This window comes from Dama dama, chromosome 19, assembly GCF_033118175.1.
Source record: "Dama dama isolate Ldn47 chromosome 19, ASM3311817v1, whole genome shotgun sequence".
Classification (NCBI taxonomy): domain Eukaryota; kingdom Metazoa; phylum Chordata; class Mammalia; order Artiodactyla; family Cervidae; genus Dama; species Dama dama.
The window spans coordinates 45009285-45030566 of record NC_083699.1 but is presented as its reverse complement, the minus strand read 5'-3'; the positions used below and the strand labels follow the sequence as shown (position 1 = coordinate 45030566).

The window sequence follows — 21282 nt, the reverse complement described above, 5'->3', positions numbered from 1 at the left end:
ACACTGTTCTCCATAGCGGCTGTACTAGTTTGCATTCCCACCAACAGTGTAAGAGGGTTCCCTTTTCTCCACACCCTCTCCAGCATTTATTGCTTGTAGACTTTTAGATAGCAGCCATCCTGACTGGCGTGTAATGGTACCTCATTGTGGTTTTGATTTGCATTTCTCTGATAATGAGTGATGTTGAGCATCTTTTCATGTGTTTGTTAGCCATCTGTATGTCTTCTTTGGAGAAATGTCTGTTTAGTTCTTTGGCCCATTTTTTGATTGGGTCATTTATTTTTCTGGAATTGAGCTGCAGGAGTTGCTTGTATATTTTTGAGATTAATCCTTTGTCTGTTTCTTCATTTGCTATTATTTTCTCCCAATCTGAGGGCTGTCTTTTCACCTTACTTATAGTTTCCTTTGTTTGCACATGAATGTTGATAGCTGCCATTCTCATAGTCCAAACTTGGAAGCGACCAAGATGTCGTTTGGTAGGTGAATAGATAAATAAACTGTGGTACATCCAGACAATGGAATAATATTCAACTCTAAAAGAAATGAGCCATCAAGACAAGACCGGGAGAACTTACATATTACTAAGCAAAAGATATCAATTTGAAAAGGCAACATATTGTATGATTCCAACTATGTAACATTCTAAAAGCAACACTATGGAGACAGTAAGAAATCAGCCATTGCCTGAGGTCATTGGAAAGTTAGGGATGAATAGCGGGAGGAAGGAGAATTTTTAGGGCAATGAAACTATATGATACTATAGGGGTTAAAACTCACAGAATGGACAACGCCAAAAGTGAATTCTAGTGTAAACTGTGGACCTTGAGTAAAAATGACGTGTCAGTGCAGGTTTAATTGGTAACAAATGTACCATTCTGGTGGGGAATGCTAATGGGGTAGGTAGGATGTATATTTTCAAAAAGTATATGAAAAATCTCTGTACCTTCTGCTCAACTTTAGTACAAACCTAAAAATGCTCCAAAAAAGTTTATTGAAATTTATTTAATGTTAAAATTTATTTAATAAATAATAATTAATTTTCAAACAATGTTGTAAAAGGAAGTACATTTAACTTAGAGGGTTCAAAAAATCTTCCTATTATCTAGAAAGACTGAGTTATTTTAGAACTTGTTTCTTTAGTGATTCTTCTAATAGTCAAGTACAGGTTGATCAAGGAAAATACGCATATTTGTGATGCTAGTTTATTTTCACTGATATCATTACTTACTGTATTAAGCTCAGACTCAGGCCATTCAGGTAATGACCTTAATCTCTATTTCCTGCCCTCTCTCACGCCCTTTTTCTTTCACTCACACCTTGGTTGCAGCAAAGGTGATGGATTAATTCAGGACCAGCTTGTGTGTTTCTCCTGATGGCTCCCTTGCTTTAGATGCTCTTTCCTATGACACACTTCCAGTCTAAGCCCCAGCAACTCCATCTATTGAAGCTTTTCCTATCTGACTTCAAGGTCCTTCTCAAATACTTCCTTCCCGAAGAGGCTCTCCTGGTCATATAGATTTAATATCTTTCAGAAAGCACTTAGATTATGCCAAATGAACCTGTAGAAGTTGTATTAACCTGATAATGAGGATCGTGGATTGGGAGAGCTGCATTGCCATGTCCAAATACTTGCGCATCACTATTTATTTTCTGTGCTGGCATTTCCCAGTCTGCTAAGTGGGAAGGTCCAGAATAGTACTGACTACAGAGGTCGCTGTCAGGATTGTAAATATGTGTGTAAAATGCTCAGAATAGTGCCTGGTATGTGGAAATGTTCTGTAAATATTCTGTTTCCTTTTCATGGAATATAGCTCCGTTTCTAGGTACACTCATGCTTACAGACCAACAGTACTAGACAAGGAAGGAGGCTGCCCATGAGTCATGTGGGTTGTAGAGGCATTTGGATATTTTACCATTAGAACTTCTGGAGGGATGTGAGGAAACTCATTGGTTCAAAGTCCTCAGTTCTCCTGGACCATGTCATTGAAATGATTTTCCACAGATTCCTGGTTTTCAATAACATTTTTTTTTACATTCTTAAGGACTGATTTTGCTATTCAAGTTGGGCTTAAATATTGCTATGGCATAATCAGATCTGTTTAATGAGGTTAAGTTTGTGTGCAGTTTTTCCTGAAATTCTTAATTAATTACACACTCATCTTACACCCACAGTGGCACATGAATTGCCAAGTGTATTCAGGAACCCAGTCAGAAAGAAAAAGTGCAGGAATTGCCAATTCTAGACAACAGAATGAAACACTTGTTTCTCACTTGCCCACTAGCACTGGTATAGTTTTACCACTTCACGTACAAACATTTCTCAATCCTCATAAGTTGAGATAAAGTTTGAAGTCTCTTAAATATTTACATGACTCTTGCTAGAGCTCTAAAATATTCACTTACCCTTTTTTGAGATATAATTTTTTGTTGTTGTTGAGATATAATTCACATTTATAAAGTCTACCCTTTAAAAAGTGTACAATTTAGTGAGTTTAGTATTTTCACAAAGTTTTGATGCCATAACCACTATCTAATTCCAGAAGATTTTCATCCTCCTAAAAAGAAATCTCATACTCCTCATATTTTGATTTTGTGATAAAATGTTTTATTTATATGGTTAAGTTGCACTAATAATTTTTAGAAATTCAAAGAGCTACATGTATGTATAAATATAGTAATCAATATTATAATAGGCTATTTTTTAATGCTTAGTGATACTTTGCCATTTTTTCAATGTTTTACACACATGCACACACTTCAGTCTTTGACTTGCCAGGATTTTTCATATCAGGTTGGTGATATCAGTGCCAACATTTGTGGGTAGCTTGAAGGAGAGTGGGTGGACACATTGAAGGTAAAAACAACTCTCCTTTATTGAACACATTCTGTTTCCCAGGCATTACCCCTCACACAGGAGGTAAGTTCTATTGCTGTCATTTTTTATTCTACATGGGAGCAAATAGAGGCTTCTGGAGCTTATGAAACTTGTTATCTCCACATGGCATAACTAGGAAAGGCCAAATTTGAACCCAGGCCCTCCAAAGAGGGTGACAGAGAGTGAGACGGTTGGATGGCATCATCACTGACTCAATGGACATGAGTTTGAGCAAACTCTGGGAGATAGAGAAGGACAGGGAAACCTGGTGTGCTGCAGTTCATGGGGTCACAAAGAATCATAACTTAGTGACTGAACCTCCAAAGTCAGAACACTTGCCCTTAAACACTGCGCTCTAGTGATTGATGTTAAATTGAATGTCTAGCTTAATTATGATGACAGTCCTTGATCAGAGCTGTACAACACACTTCCCCAAGTCCCCATTCAATTCCTCCTGTTACTGGTTGAGAAGAGCCAGCTTCTGCAGGTTAAATGCTTACAGTGAGGCTAGCACAGATGAGCAGCTAGATTGCTTTTTTTTTTTCTCTTTCAGAGTAGACATGAATGTGTGTTCCTTCCACAGTACTGGGACTTCTGACAGTTATCTTAGACTTCTAGTACAGCTCTCAAAATAACTAAACATCTTTTTACCACATTTGCTTGTGTATTTGAATCCTTACATCAGTTGGAGGATAGCAAATATGACTTGATTTATATATGTCGTCTCTGTGCTCTAATAATGTGTGTTGAATGAATGTGTGAAAAAAATTAAAAAATGAGTCTAGACTCCTTATGAGTTCAACCACCAGTATTTTAGTGAGAGGAGACTGCATGGAATAGTTTGACTATATATATATATATATATATTTTTTTTTTTCCTGCAAGTTTCTCAAAAAAGTAAACTGAATTCCACATACTCATTGAGTGGAATATTTTTTTTACACACACAGAGAAATGCGATTTCAAATACCTTTTGAAGATGATTAGTCACAATTTTTACCTTTTGTGAGCAAAATGAATGAAGATCCTATTAAAAGTCGATGGATTAGGGCTTTCATGAATCAAATGAAATCTGCAGCTCTGTTAGCTTCCCTCCCACACAGCTCCTGAGCATCTGTGAAGGAATCTGCGAGTCCTTGTGCCTGTGCCCCACTCCGCGGAGAGGTCCTGCCAACTCTGCATTGTCCCGCCGGATTTGCAGTCAGATGTCTTGGGCTGGCAGGCACTGTGCAGGCAATGAGTTCTTTCCCTGTAAGTTGGGTACAAAAAGACCAGCATGGGAGCAGCCTCCTCTGGGACAGCGGCTTGGCGAGAATGCAGTTAGCCAGGAGCCGGCAGAAATTCCTCCAAGCAGAGGGTGGCTCGTGGGAGGAGTTCAGTTTGCTAAGTACTGTCATTTGCTGAGAGAAGGTGTGTGCTCCAGAGCGAGTTTTAACCTGGAGGATTGTTAACGCATTAACTCTTTCAGTCAGCTGGAGAGGGAGAGCGGCGGTGGCTGGGCTCAACCTGGACGCATCTGTTCCGGAAGGTCAGGGAGGAGTGGAATCGCTTTTCCATGGGGGACCACTTTGAGAAAGGCCAGCACGCTTTGCTCAATGAAGGAGAAGAAAATGAGATGGTAAGATTCCAGCCACATTCCACCTCTTTCCATTCCCACTGCCCAGCCTCCAACACTCACTCACACACACACACACACACACACACACACACACTCACACACACACACACACTCTCACATGATGACATGCTTATACACACTCATACACACAAACACATGTTCATACACATACTTCTCTGCGATTTGATTCTGGTACTATGTGAGAAAAGACAAGGTACAAGAAACCTTCCTTTCCCATAAATGTAACCTCTGACACCAGAAATCTGGTAGGCTTAAAAATATTGTATTCATTTTATCAAGAATGTTTTGAAGTAGAATTGAAAGGGAGCGAAGTACAATGCCACTTTATGATTTGTTTCAAGTCTCATCAGTATAGCCAGTTCTGGTCAAAACCTACTAATTTCAGCAAATCCCTGATGTTGGGAGCAGTGTATTTCCTGATAGGAGAAACTAGCACATCTTCAGTGAGGTAAGAGGGCAGTGGGGTCCTGACCTCCTTCTCTGCTCACATATCTGTGTTCACAAAGATGTCTGGGCAGAAAACACATAAAAACGTTAACAATTATCAGCCTACGTCCGTTTCTCTCTCTCTCTCTTTTTTTTTTGCTTCTCTTTACTTCTAGAATTTTACTTGTTGTTCCCTTTATACAGACTGGTTACAGAAAATTTTCTGGAGTTCAGTTTCTTTTATTTTAGGTATGTTCCCATCTGAGAAACTGTGGGAAAATCAAAGATGATTCTTATGCTCTTGCTGAAATTAAAGCTATATTTCTCAATTACAATCTAATCAGGAGAGAGTTAGAAATGTGTACTTCTGTTAAGAAGGCCGTTCTGCTAATTGTGTAAGCATAGTCTTTTATGCCAGTAATGGAGTAATTAAAATGTTAAAATGTGAAGTTCTCATTCTACAGTAGCATTTTTATTTTCCTGGAGTAAATATATAAGTAACAAACCCAAAAGATATTTACTTAAAATTGTTTTCTTGGTTAATTGCTTTAGCTCTGACTATTAAATTCTTTGTTCCTAAACTGGTCTTTCAAGTCTAATCTGCTTACCTGTTCCTATAGCAACAACATTTTTTGAAACTTCAGAAGTAGATCCCTTCTACTATCAAAGCTGAAACATTTATAAGGGAATCAAAGTCTCCCAAGTTTATGTGGCTTTCTTAATTGTCTCCTTACTTCTTTTGGATTTGACTACCAAATAACAATTGCCTTTAGGCCCTACACAAATGTCACCAGAAATGACCTTCTGATCCATGTTTTTGATCCATCCCTTTCCCTCCAAAGTGTTTTCTCTAAGTTAAGAAACTTAAGAAAATTCTATTTTTTTTTTGAAAATTCTCTATATTAAGTTGAAAATCTGATCCTCATCTTAAATATTCACAAGAAGGCAAAGTCTACTTCCCTCTAAGGGTTTTTTATTCTCCCTCAAATCCTCAGCTGGAAATATAGCTATTCTTTTCCTGTGCCCTCATTTCTTTTCTTCCACAGTTTGTCATTCCAGAGTCATGAAGAATCATCTACTTGCTGGCAGGACATTTCTAGTTCCAGGGAAACTACTCTCCCTTTTGTAGGCTACACATTCTACTGAAGCAATGCTGTCAATAGGTCACCTTCACAATGGCATCACTCAGTCAACACATTTGGGTGTCAGCTTAGTTTTGCATGCAACTGAAAGCCCGGTTAGGAGAGGGCCTTTGATGTGGAAAGCACACAGTGTTTTCTGGAGAGGAGTCATCTAGCCGCCAGTCTTGGAGGAGGTGCAGCAATTAGTATGCACTCTTGAGCTCTCTAGTCTGCTATGCCTGGAGAAACCTGGCCACCTGCCTTTTACTGTGTCTGACACTGTCCATTTTAAACACACCACCCCACTCCCTTCACCCAGAGCAGCAAGCATGAAAAATTAGCAAGATACCTTAAATATATGCCACATATTTTTAGAGTGATTTTTAGTTTACAAAATAGTTTTTTTGCCCTCTAAGTAACTTAGTTTTCACTACACCCTGTGATGCCTTCTTCAGCTGTTGCAGAGGATATAGCACTCCTTTTCTTTTTTAAGTTGTACTGCAAGGCATGTGGGGTCTTAGTTCTCTGACCAGGGATCAAATCTGCTCTCCCTACAGTGGAAACACAGAGTATTGGCTGGACCAATACCGTAGCCAGGAAAGTCCTGGATATGGTACTCTTAACAGGAGAACACACTTCCTCCCTTAACCGAACAAAGTCTAGAAGCATCTGATCTGCTTAGATTCCCCAGGATCTGTTTTTATATATGGTTTGTATTTCCTGAGTCAGTCTGTCTCCTTTGGCCTCAATGTTAGTTCCTTTTAGCAAATCAACATTGTCTAGAAATGTGTCACACCAAGTATTTATAGTTTCTGGCTTTCTAATTACTGCAAGTTCCAAGGGGAAATAACATTCTAGGGTATAGCCTTCATGTCAAATAAAGAAGAACGGAATATTTCCAGGCCTAATGATGCCTGGGACTATCTTCCACTCTAGAACTAATAAAATAAAAACTAAAGAGAGACTCTAGGTGACCTAAAATTAATATCCTCAAGTGTAAATTGAGACAGGAGCCCATGGAAGAAAGCACTTGTTAGGAGGAGAAGGCAGGAAAAGGGGAAAAGTGAACTTCAGAGATTTACCCAAACGACTGCCTCTGAGAGGCCTCAAAAAGGAGACCATCTCCCAGATAGCACCCGGGTGAGACCAGAGATCAGGCTTTCACTAGCCTTGGGCTAGCCACTTGCTTGCTCTAGCCTCAGTTATTGTGCCTGTAAAATGGGTGTAGTCCTTTTCTCACTTGTCTCACAGGGTTCTTATCTGGAAGTGTTTGAAGAAATATAAAGTTCTGGAGAATCATAAGCTGGTATCTATGTAAAGATAAAAGTCAGGGCTTCAGCAGTTAACCAGTTGAATGAATACTGCCACCTCCCTCCCTACCAAATGAGGTCGTTTCATCTCTTTAAATAACAACAAGTGAGGACTATATACTTTTATTCACAGGTTATAGAAACCATTTATAAATGGAGAGGTGCTGAGTTTCTTCATTAATAATCAGCTTTGTAGTGCTTACTTTAACCATTTATAAATGGAGAGGTGCTGAGTTTCTTCATTAATAATCAGCTTTGTAGTGCTTACTTTGGAAAAGAGCCACCAGTCTTAGGACTCAGTTTCCGTATTTGTAAAGGGAGAACATCAGATGGCCTGGGACCTCAAATTCAGATGTTACATATTTATATTTTGAAAGGTCTTAGAAACACTGAGTGCTCATTTCCTTATACCGTGACTGTACAAAGATATGATTTAATTGATTCAAAGTTTACTCACTATTATATTTAGTTACACTCTAGTGAAATCAGACTCCTTCATGGGGAAGTGCTTTATTCCAGTGAGACTTTTTTAAATAAATATTTTTGTTTGTTTATTTACTTATTTGGCTCTGCTAGGTAGGTCTTAGTTGAGGCATGTTGGATCTTCCATCTTCACTGCAGCATGTGAACTGTTTAGTTCTGATATGTGGGACCTAGTTCCCTGACCAGGAATCAAACCTGGGCCCCTTGGATTGGGAACTCAGAGTCTTAGCCACTGGATCACCAAGGAAGTCTCACACTTGTTTTAAAAATTGTGTTCCCTGATTTTTTTCTTTCCTGGATTTTAGCAATTAAGAAAGAAAAAAAAAGCCTTGAAAATTTTTTCTGATTATAAAGGCAACATACATTTATTGTAAAATATGTTGCAACGACATATAAAAGTGTAAAGAATGAAGTAAATATGATTCATGAACTTTCCAACCAGAGATGATCAATATTATTATATCGGTGACTCTCCTTCCAGACTTATAAAAAATGCATATACAAAGCTTATCACTTGCTAGCATTTCACTACATTTTATTTTTTATTTATTTTTATTTTTTTCCCAATTATTTTTATTAGTTGGAGGCTAATTACTTTATAATATTGTAGTGGTTTTTGCCATACATTGACATGAATCAGCCATGGATTTACATGTGTTCCCCATTCTGAACCCCCCTCCCACCTCCCTCCCCATCACATTTCACTACTTTTTAATGTTATCTATATTCTTGCAATTATTTTTATCTGTAGTATCTGTATCATGGAAATACTACATAATGGTATGCTACTGTGCGTCTCTTCTCAATTCTGCTTTCAGTGATGCCACATTAGTAGCTTGAAAGGAATAATGGTGGGAGTATTTATACCATAGAAATCAGTAGGTGCTGCAGAGAACTTCTGTCTGCCCCACCTGAAGGCTGGTTGTTAAATATATACCCATACACTACAGCACATATTATTTCCTCAAGACTTTTCTCCCTCCTCCATACATTCCTGAATAAAATAAGAATACTGAGATTCCCCTGGTGGTCCAGTAGCTAAGACTCCACACTTCTACAGCAGGGGCAGGGATTTAATCCCTGGTCAGGAAACTAGATCCCACATGCCACAGTGAATATTGAAGATCTTGCATGACACAACTAAGACCCGGCCCAGCCAAATAAATAAACATTTTTTAAAAATAAAATAAAATAAGTAAGAATATTGTATTTGGATATCATCCATTTATTTTCACTATTACATGCTGAATCAAAAGACAATCACAATCTACTCTTAAAAGAATATACACATATTATCATAAATACATTTTTTTAAACAAAAAAATGGAGTCATTCCACTTATACTCTTTTTTAACGCTGGCTTTTTCATTACACTTAAAATGTATTAGGGACATATTTTCCTTTTGATATTTATAGCTTCACATAACGATTTTATTGTTTAAATTATGTTTGAATGGACCACACTAAACCAAGTACATCTTTCATGTTGCACGCTTAGGTCATTTCTAAATATGTTTTGGTTGTGATGGACAATTTTGTGCATATATTTTTATATATTCACCAGAGCATTTCCTCAGGGAAAAGTCCTAGAAAAAGGCATGGCTGCTTTAAAGGGGATGTGTACTGTAAATTTTGATTAAGACATGATTTTAAAATGAAACTGCCCACCCTAACATTGTGATTGTACCAATTCATAGTCTGACTAGCAGTTTTTTTGAGAATGCTTACTTTCTCTACCATACTTGCTAATGTTGAGCACTATCAATCTTAAACTTTGTCTCATCTGGAATGTGAAAGTGATACTTTGTGACCGTATTATATTTGATTTGAAAGTTATCACACATCTATATGTTTGTCAGCATTTATTTCTACTAGATTATCATACTGTTATCACTGATGTTATATCAACCAGTAGACTGGGTAACTAAAATTTTCCAGTAGACTGATAGACTGGGTAACCCAGTAGACTGGGTAACTTCCCAGTGAATATGGAAAAGCAAGAGCAACTCTTTCTGAACTTCCAAGTCATTGGGAGCAGCAAGAAGCTAGTGCCACAGGCACATGATATGGAAGCAGGGTGGTGTATGGTCTTTGCCACATTGGAAGGCCTGTCGCGCCTTCAGCTTGAGTCAGGGGCATCTGTCCTCAGCAATTATTGGGCTCACTTTGATAGTTGATGTTGGCCTTTTCTTCCCTAACACCAGGGAGCAAAAGCACCTCCCCCACCTCAACAGCCACTTATTTATTATGCTCATTGAGCACCTCCGAGTTGGTTGCCAATGTTAACTAGCAAACCCACCGATCTCATAGTGGAGGAATTGTATTTAGACTGAGACATTTTGTCAGCTGAAATGTTAAGGAAGCCGGGCCACTGGCCAAGTCCAGTGTCTTTATTCTTGATTCATTGCTGTAGAACTCCCATGAAGTCAACTCATCTTTGATTGAAACACTCAAAGAGTAAGATTTAATGGCTTCTTAAGAATAGGGGACCTGCTTGGTTCACCTTTCTATGGCCTCCTTCTCCCCTTTCCCCAGGCCCCAGAATATAGTACAGTGCTTGGCACAAACACTCAGGGCATAGCTGATGGCACAATGCCAACTCCCTTAACCTGTAATTTTGTATTCTGAGAAGAACAGGGAGGCAGCGGGTGAGACGCTCAGTGGGTGAGACGGTTTGAATAAAGAGAAACCTAGGAAATTTATGTTGTTTATTGGGGATTGTCAGTCATCTTGTGAATTTATCAATTGACTGCTCTCTCCATCAATCATAAACAAAGCTTATTCTTCAGAGTTAATTAGCCATACTACACTATTTTCCTATGAGATACCTTATTCTACTCTTTTATCCGTTCATGTATAAATTCAACAAATATTTACCAAACCCTTCCTGTGTGCCAAGCATCCTCTGTGTTAACCAAAGAGGATTTCAAGTGAATAGCAAACAGTTTCTGTTTTCAAGGAGTTCAAAGATGAACGGGCAGGACCGAGTATGTAATTCGTGGGACCCAGTGCAAAATAAAAATGAGGTACCTTTGGCTTAACAATTATTATGAACTTCAGGATGACTCTAGCAGAGCATCCTCCCAAGAGCAGGGCCTTGTGTGACTGCACAAGCCACATGTTCGTGAAGCTGGTCCTACAATTGGGTCAAGTAGGGGTGAAATGTAATGAAATTATGTTGAAATAGGTCTTGTTAGGAGACTTATGCATACAGAGCCGTGGGAGCACAAAGAAGGAGCAACTCAGTCAAAGAGCAATCCAAGGGGAAAAGAGGGCATTCATTTTCTCTGGAGGGGTCGATTAAGGCCAGATTGCGAAGGACTTTATGAGACATCCTAATGAATGTGTATTTTGTCTTTTCCACAGATTCCCAAACATTGGTCCATGAAAAAAGTTTACCAGAATCAAGTTGGAGAGTGCATAAAAAAATAGATCCATAGGTCCCCATTCCAGACCTACTAAATTAGAATCTTTGATGATCAAGCTGGACTTACTGTGATATCAGCCTGATGGGCACAATGGGGAAGCCACTGGACAATTTGAAACAGGCAATTCGTATGGTAGGATTTTCCTTTCCAAAGGATGTTACATCAGGGGTGAGGAAGTTTGGTTGGAGGAGGAAAGTCAAGGAAGGAGTGTTTGAAACAGTCCAGGTAAGAGATTCAGGGTGGAACTACAGCTTGTTAAAGAGGATGCTGAGTGGAGAATGGATTTAAGAGATATTTAGAAATTAGAATTAAAAGGACTTCATGATCCATAGATCATGGGATAAGAGAGAAGGGGTGAGCAGGATGAGAAGTTATTAAGGAATACTTTAAAGCTCCTACTTTTCCAAAGGGAGAAAGATGGTGCTGTCAGTTAATCCCACAGGGAAAGATAGGAACAGGTTGGGAGTGAGGATGGCAATAGCTGTAGCAAATACTTACATGGTATTTGATCTGGACTGGGAACTTTACAAGGTAATGACTTCTTTAACCCTCTCAACACCCTTGGAGGAATGAGCATCTCTCTTCTACAAATGAAGAAACAGGCACAGAGAAATTAAATGACATGTCTAGGTTCATCTGGCTCAGGAACTAGTAGGCAATAGCCTGGGCTCCTGCTTTAAACATGTAGCTTACTGCCTCTGGTTTTGTTTTATTTTGGGCATACTACTTTAGTTGTTAATGGCTGCAAAACAGCAGGGCATAATTTAAAGAAACACCACATTAGGAATCTGGAGACCAGCACCGTGGTATTGGCTCAGTCATTATTAAAGTAGATCATGGTCACCTCTCTTTGATGTCACTTCATTTACAAGATGGAGATAATAATACCTTACTGATTTGAGCCAGGGACCAAAGCGGATGGTTTCTTGGGGTCCTTTCCAACACACATAAAAATATGGTTTAAAAAGTTTTAAAACAGGTGGATAAAATCTCTGTGAAGTGTCTTAAGAAATTTAAGTGATATTCTTGAGTTTTTGAAAGTACTGTGAATTGTTTTTAATCATGAAAAGAAGGACATATCTGGAGACGTTACAGTAAGTGGGAACTGGAAATTTATGGCGGCTGCTCTATGAATTACTCATGAATAAAGGAATCAAGAGTAAAACTATCAATAAATAATTAACCAAAGCTGAACTCTATAGCTTCCTCAGGCCCACAGAAGACTCATAGTGCAGGGACTTGGCCTTCCAAAGAGTCGGTGATTTGGCATTACGTCCAGAGGAAATTCACCCCTAGGCGCCAGTTTCAATACTTGGTGGCTATTTCAAAGCTTTATGAAGACTAGACAGAGTGAGACCACCTATCTAAATGGGCAGCAGGTATTTCTAGATGCCCATCATGTAAACCTTGGTGAATTGCCTGAAAATCACGGCTGGGTAGAATTGGACGGCCTGTCAGAACATCGTCTCCTCAAATCCGTCCTCAGCCTGAGGCTTTTCTTATGGACAATGAGCACAGTTATGCCCTAGCTATCCCTTCAGATAAAGAGCAGAAGGAGGCCCAAATGTGCTGGTGCTTTCCAGAGAAATGTTATGTCCCTCAGGCCAGGACACTTCATGATTTTAGTGGTTGGGCACACAGGGCTCTGGCTGAGACTATAATCACCTTAGTATTTCAATAATTTACTAGCTTCTTGGGGGGGAACCATGGCTGCAGGATTTTGAATTTCTGGATTTTTGAAACTTTGAGTCTCAAGATCAGGCTTGATCACCAAGCATGATAAGGATCTTTTAGCTTAGATGCCACATTACCCTATGCAGGTCTTTCCCTTAGTCACTTCTAAGAGACAGTTTTTTACTTTCCATTTTCTCTGATCACCTTAACATGGTCTTCTTGCTCTTCCCAGAATATTTTATATACTTTCTTTGCCAGGAAGGTGTCTTCACCCTAATATCTGGTCTTCAGAGTCCTGCCTATCCATCAGAACTCATCCCAAATCTGACTTCCTTCTTTAAGCCATCTGGGAGTCCTTGGGTCACAGTTGGTCCCTTCCTTGTCTGGAATGTGTTTGAACTCTTACTATAGCAATTTTCACTGGGTTTTGTAATAGAGTGTTTTATTATATTTTGTAATAATGTGTTTATCTTTCTTCTCCAACAGATTGTGAGTTAGTATGGGCAGGTACTGCATCTTATTTCATGTTTACATCTTACACAGAACACCAATGTTACTTAATATGTTTCTGATAAGATGAACTGAAGACTGTGCAAATATTACAAGTTTTTTTCTTCTTTCCTAACTGAATTAAGTTGTTACACCGAACTTTACAAAAGCAAGAACTGAGAATATATAATCTGTCCAAATCTGGAAGCTAAGAAGCAGTAAAAACAGATCTTAAAACTTGGCAGGTTGATTCCAAAACTCCTACTCTAACTCCAATAGTTTCCTGGATGCCGTTACTGTTACCAGCCCCACCAATACCACAGTCTCTGTTACCGCTGTCCCTAACCATGGTTATCACTACCACCGCCACAACCACTACAACTAGTAAATAAGCCCAAGGTAGTGCGTGTTAGTTTAGCTGCTATTTCACACTTAGGGTTCATTTTGAACTTGTGAGAAACAAAACCTCCAGGTCTCTTTTATAAAAGTCGTATCTTTATGATCTTTTGGGCATAGAAGTGAACAGAGGCACAGGCTCTGAAATCAGGTCACCCAGATTCCCCTGTAGTTTTCAGCCATCCGTGCCTGCCAGCATCACAGAAGTGGTGATGCTCTTGTCCCTCCACCAGTGTGGCCTCCTTGGCTTTTTACTACTTGGCTTGTTGCTAGGTTTCTAGTAGGGGCACAGAGGGTGATCCTAGCCAGTCCTTTTGTGTTTGGGCTTCAGGAAATGATGCTTTGTTAATATTCTTGTTCGTCCTTTCCATGAGAGCCACTTCTGTCTGTCATTGGCCTTAGGTGGGATTTTCTTGCTCCTCCCTTCGCAGTTGCTTGAGTGTGATTTTGTAGACCCATGCTTGGTAAGTGGTAGAGGATCTATCCAGCATCAGTGCATTTTTGCTTATGTCAGAGAGGATTTCCTACTTACAAGTAAGTGGCCTTTGTCCGTTTGGTCCTGATTGCTTTAATCTCAGACTTCGCATGGGGTTTTCTAACAACTCCAGTATTACATATCTCCAGGTACTAAGACAATGGAAAAAATAAAATTATTTCTCAATAATATGCAGAAATTTTTGCTTTTCTCAATAAAATAGAAGAGCAAAAAGACTCATATTTTCTCATTGGCTCTGATTGGATCATCTCCCTTTTTCAAACTTATTAGTGTGGACAGGAGAATATCATGGTTTTAATCACATTCCCAGTCCAGGAGTCAGGGTCAGAGGCAATTCTACATGAAGCACACTAGCAGAGGGTGGTAGGAGGAGGTTTGACAGAAGAAAATTGGAGTATTGGATGCTATTACCTGGAGTAAAATAAATGGGAATTGGGAGGTCTAGACAAAAAATGGACAAATAGAATTTCCCTTCTAGCCAATAAATAATAGTGTAGCTGAACTGAACAAATAAAGTTTAAAGTGGTTAGATCCCCTGTGATTTTTTTGCCTGAGTAAATATAAAATATAGAGCTTTTCTGAAGGTATTTTACATATCTAAGAAGAGGAGGAAAAGGACTTTAAAAATATATGTTTGTTTTTCCAATTTTATTTTTATTTTTAAAAGTTATTTAAATTGAAGAATAATTGATATGCAATATTGTATTAGCCTCAGGTGTACAGCAAAGTAATTATGTTCTCTCTCTCTGTATATGTATCTTTTCCCCAATTCTTTTCTTTATAGGCTGTTATATATGAATGTAGTTTCCTGTACTATACAGTAAATCCTTTTTATCTAACTATTTTATATATGGCCATGTGTATCTGTTAATCCTGTACTCCTAATTTATCCTCCCTTTCACATTTGGTAAGGATAAATTTGTTCTCTATGTCAGTGATTCTGTTTCTATTTTGTAAATAAGTTCATTTGTATTATTTTTTTAGATTCCATGTATAAGTGACATCATATAATATTTGTCTTTGAATTACTTCAGGTAGTATGACAATCCTTAGCTCCATCCTTATTGCTTTTTTTTTTTATTTTAAAAGTTTGTTTAATCATATTTTCCTATTTACAAAACAGAAACAGGTTCACGGACTTAGAGAATGAATTTATGGTTACCAGGGGGAAAGGTAGAGAGGAAGGGTAGAGTGGAAGTTTGGGATTGACATGCACACACTAGTATATTTAAAATAAATAACCAACAAGGACCTGCTGCATAGACCAGGGAACTCTGCTCAATATTCTCTAATAACCTAAATGGAAAAAAAATTGAAAAAGAAAAGGTATGTATATATATATGTATATATATGCATAACTGAATCACGTTGCTATACACCTGGAACTAACAACAGTGTTAGTTAACTATGTCCCAATATAAAATGAAAATTACAAATAAAATAATTTTCATTATCAAAAAGTTCATTCAATTGTATTCAATAATTAAAATGTGCACAGTATAAAAGTAAAAGAAGAATCACAATGATGCCATCACCCAAGGCAAATACCACTAGTATTTTATTTTATGCATTTATATTTCAGGCTTTTTTTGTTTGTGCTTCACCTTTTTTCAGTTAAATTTGAAACCATACTGCATAATTACGTTGTTTCTCTTCACTTAATATTATTACATGTATTTCTTCCATGTTATTAAAAATAGTTAAGCATTATTTTAATGACTACATAATATTATTTAATGATTATCTTATTCTTACATACATAGGTTACTTTCTACTGCTACTACTAATAATATTGTAGTGAATATCTCTGCATATAAATCTTCTCTGTGTTTTGTATGTTAGAGGAATATTTTTAAAGACGAGTCTTTCCTAGTTCCTAAAATTATATTTTTGGGGGGTATCTGCACATTTGGAAGGCCAGATTGGCTAACCCTTCTCAATAGTAGCGATTTAGACTCAAGTGGAGCTGCAGGAAGGGATGTGATTTTGACTCTCAGAAATGTCATTTTTGCCATTCTCCACCCCAGGAAACTATAAAGAGGAAGTGTGTGATAGAAAGTTGTGATGTTTCTATTTATCCAAAGGTTTTTCAGGCGAAAGACATCATGTGCATATGAAGGGTCAGTTCTGACCACAAGGAGTCCCATGTTGTAAGGGTGAACAGGGCTGGAGCAACAGGCTAGGGAACCTTCATATTTTATTTCAGAAAAGTTTTCTTATAGCTTCCCCCTGCTCTTTCTACCCTAGGAGGAATAAATAAAAGCTAGAATCCTTAATAACTTGGTAACAAATCCCAATCCCTTTGCCACAGCTATAGTATCTGTTCTTTAATAAATGCCTGATTATAGGGCTTTCAAACCATTGGGAGAAAAAGCCAATTATCTTCCTTCTGAAATTATACAAAGATCACAGAGCAGGGAAAAAAAATTATTTGAGTTAACATCATTGAAATAATTGCCTACAAAGGATCCGTATATAAATTAATTGGCAAATTGAAATAAAAGGATATGCAAATAAAATACTTTTTCATAATCCCAAGGAGGATATACTTTTCTGTTTAATTTCTCATAGCTTATTGATCAACTATTCACTACTGTATGTTCAATGCTTAGAAAAAACCCTGGTACATAATAACTAAACAATGTGTATTTTTGAAAGACATAAATGAATGAATGATGGATGAATGTAGCTTGTGACAGTTAAATTCCAAAATGATATAAAATAGTATACAAATTAAAAGATAAAAAATGATTAGAATTGAGAGAAATAGATGCCTGGTTTACTACATTTCACTTTACTTGTTCCACAGAATCTCAGGCCAAAATCTTCTTCAAAGTTTATCTAACCTTCTCCTGCCGCTTACTTCATTCATCCAACATTCTTTTAAGTGCCCTCAGAGAGAAGGAAACTTATAATAAGACAAATCATTTCCTTGTAAGACAGAGCTGACTATTAAAAAAACAAAAAACTCTTCCTTGTGTTGAACTGAAATATGGTTCTATTAATCTGAATTTATTAGTCTTACTTCTTATGGCTTTGGTGGCTTCCTGGAAAAAAAACAGTTTCCAGTTCTACAAGTCAGGTATTTAAAAATTGTTCTTATATTTCCCCTGCCCTACCCTTCCAGGTATCTCTTCTCCAGTCTATACAGTTTCTTCAATCATTCTTCATGTTCTTTGAAATCTACCTCAGAAAATCTTGGAATAATTAGAAGAAGCTACCTTCTCTTATGTAATTCTTTCTATGAAATCAACAGAGATTCTTGGGTAAAGGTGAATCTACCAGGAGGGACACAGAAGTGCCACTTACTGTGTCATGAAGGTTTGTTGATGGTAAGGAGTTCAGAGCAGCCTGTTCAGATCCAGACAGGTCTTAGAGCAGGCTTATTCTATTACTGAGTTCTGTTCCTCTGCTTGCCACTTGAAAAATCAATACTCAAGAGACAAGTTTGGTTGGAAAGGAAAGGTTGCTTTACTCAGGAAGTTGGCAGTTAGGGTGGAAGGTGGTTTTTGTGTCCCCAAATCAACTGAAGATTCTGCTTGTCCTGAGTAAAGGGAAAAGGGGGAAACAATCTCAGTTAATCACTAAGGGGGTCAGACTCTTTGTCATGTTTCCATTCCATGTGGATTCGCTGACTCCCCCTGAGCTTTCTTCTGATGCTATCTTACCTACAGATTAGCTAAGGGGATGAAATATATAACCAACTGAATGCCAAGTTCCAGAGACTAGCAAGGAGAGATAACAAGGTCTTCTTAAATGAACAATGCAAAGAAATAGAGAAAAACAACACAATGGGAAAGACTAGAGATCCCTTCAAGAAAACTGGAGATATCAAGGGAACATTTCATGGAAGGATGGGCACAATAAAGGACAGAAACAGTAGGGACTTATCAGAAGCAGAAGATATTAAGAAGAGGTGGAAAGAATACACCGAAAAACTCTACAAGAAAGGTCTTAATGACCCAGATAACCATGATGGTGTGATTGCTCACCAAGAGCCGGACCTCTGGACTGTGAAGTCAAGTGGGCCTTAGGAAGCATTACTAAGAGCAAAGCCAGTGGAGGGGATGGAATTTCAGCTGAACTATTTCAAATCCTAAAAGATGATGCTGTGAAAGTGCTGCACTCAATACGCCAGCAAATTTGGAAAACTCAGCAGTGGCCACCGGACTGGAAAAGGTCAGTTTCCATTTCAATCACAAAGAAAAGGCAATGCCAAAGAATATTCAAACTACCGTACAATTGCACTCATCTCACACACTAGCAAAGTAATGCTCAAAAGTCTCCAAGCTAGGCTTCAATTGTGCATGAACCGTGAACTTTCAGACGTACAAGCTGTGTTTCAAAAAGGCAGAGGAACCAGAGATCAAATTGCCAACATTCATTGGATCATAGAGAAAGAAAAGAATTCCAGAAAAACATCTACTTCTGCTTCATTGGCCACACTAAAGCCTTTGACTGTGTGGATCACAACAAACTGTGGAAAATTCTTAGAGATGGGAGTACCAGACCACCTTACCTGCCTCCTGAAAAACCTGTATGTAGGACAAGAAGCAACAGTTAGAATTGGACATGTAACAACTGACTGGTTCCAAACTGGGAAAGGAGTAAGACAAGGCTGTATATTGTCACCTTGCTTGTTTAACTTATATGCAGAGTATATCATGTGACATGCTGGGCTGGATGAATCACAAGCTGGAGTCAAGATTGCCAGGAGAAATATCAACAACCTCATATATGCCGATGATACCATTCTAACATCAGAAAGCAAAGGGGAACTAAAGAACCTCTCGATGAGGGTGAAAGAGGAGACTGAAAAAGCTGGCTTAAAACTCAGCATTCAAAAAACTAAGATCATGGCATCCAGTCCCATCTCTTCATGGCAAATAGGTGGGGAAAAAGTGGAAACAGTGACAGATTTTATATTCTTGGGATCTAAAAGCACTATGGACAGTTACTGCAGCCGTGTAATTAAAAGACACTTCCTCCTTGGAATGAAAACTCTCACAAACCTAGACAGCATATTAAAAAGCACAGATGTCACTTTGCCGACAAAGGTCCACGTAGTCAAAGCTGTGCTTTTTCCAGTAGTCACATACAGATGTGAGAGTTGGACCATAAAGAATTCTGAAAGTGTCAGTCACTCAGCCATGTCTAACTCTTTGCAACTTCATGGACTGTAGCCTCTGTCCATGAAATTCTCTAGTCAAGGATACTGGAGTGGGTAGCCATTCCCTTCTACAGGGGATCTTCCTGACCCAGGGATTGAAACCAGTTCTCCTGCACTGCAGGCAGTTCTTTACAGTCTGAACCACCAGGGAAGCTGAAGAATTGATGCTTTTGAATTGTGCTGGAGAAGACTCTTGAGAGTCTCTTGGGCTGCAAGGAGATCAAACCAATCAATTCTAAAGGAAATCAACCCTGAATATTCATTGGAAGCACTGATGCTGAAGCTGAAGCTCCAATACTTTGGCCACTTGATGGGAAGGGCTGACTCATTTGAAAAGACCCTGATGCTGGAAAACATTGAAGGTAAAAGGAGGAAGGGTCGGCAGAGGATGTGATGGTTAGATAGCATCACCTACTCAATGGACATGAATATGAGCAAATTCTGGGAAACAGTGGAGGACAGCTGAGCCTGGTGTCCATGGGGTGGCCAAGAACTGGACATGACTTAGCAACTGAACAACAACACCAATGCTGTGGTTAAAGTCACTCTTTTTTCTTTTATTTTAAACCTTTTATATTGTATTAGGTATAGCTTATTAACAAACAATGCTGTGATAGTTGCAGGTGAATAGCAAAGGAACTCAGCCATGCATTTTCATGTATCCATTCTCCCCCAAACTCCCCTCCCATTCAGACTGCCACATAGCACTGAGCAGAGTTCCACGTACTATACAAGAGGTCCTTGTTGGTTGTCCATTTTAAATATACCAGTGTGTCCATGTTCCTCCCAAGCTCCCTAATGATCCTTTACTCTCTCCTCCCCATCCTCATACCTGGCAGCTAGAAGCTCTTTCTTGAAATCTGTGAGTCTCTTTCTGTTTTGTAAGTTCACTTGTATTATTTCTTTTCAGATTCCACATGTAAATAATGTCACATGATATTTCTCCTTCTCGGTTTGAAGAATCAGTCATTCTTTAACTACTTAAGTCGCCATTCTTACTCCTTTTAATCCAGGAAAGAAATCAATAAGTTAGACAAGGCATTGTGTATATTCTGTAGAGCATAAAACATGTGTTAGGTTAAATGTTGTCTAGTGATCTCATTTTTATAATTAAAGTCTGAGGGAAATAGAAGTGGACAAATGAAAAAGGGGTAAAAAAAAAAGTACTTAAAATTCTTGCCTAATAATTGTAACAGTAGCATTTATTGACTACTTACTAGGACCTATGTCCTTTCATAAGCACTTTTTCAAGTGATACTTCATTTTGAATTTATAAAAACCCCGTTAGGTAGGTAGTGTCTCTACAGGTGCAACCATTAAGTGTTTCCGATGGTCTACTATGGCGGCTGTCTCCACACTATGGATTGTGGGTAAAATCTGGCCCACTGATTGTTTTAGAAATAGAGTTTTGTTGGAAAACAGATCCCTGCTTTTGTTTATAGATGGCCTTTAGCTGCTCTTGCCCTACTCAGCAGAACAGAGTAGTTTTGAGGGAGTTCGTATAGCCCATAAAGCTGGAAATATTTTCTGTCTGGTACTTTACAGAAGAGCTCTCTTCCTTTCTTTTCTTTTCTGGTCTTATTATTATTATTATTATTATTTTTAAGAACAACTCTTCCTTCATTGCCATAGTAAAATGTTACTTGTTAAGATTGCCCACATTTTCTTTATCCACCAATACTGGTTTCCACCAGTACTAGTTTAGTAGAGCTCTAAAAGGCCTGGGGTTGGGTGGGTTTGGACAGGCTGTCCATGTGAGCAGTAGATATTCACAA

General features: G+C 38.4%; 1 protein-coding gene across 1 annotated transcript in view; it reads left to right on the top strand.

Annotated features, from left to right (window-relative positions):
- ATP13A4 (ATPase 13A4) overlaps nt 1-21282 on the top strand; it is a 122062-nt gene that overhangs the window by 2335 nt on the left and 98445 nt on the right. The window contains exon 2 of the mRNA XM_061168025.1: nt 4344-4493. Within this exon, the coding sequence (XP_061024008.1) occupies nt 4344-4493 (150 nt within the window). The remainder of the gene's footprint in view (nt 1-4343; nt 4494-21282) is intronic.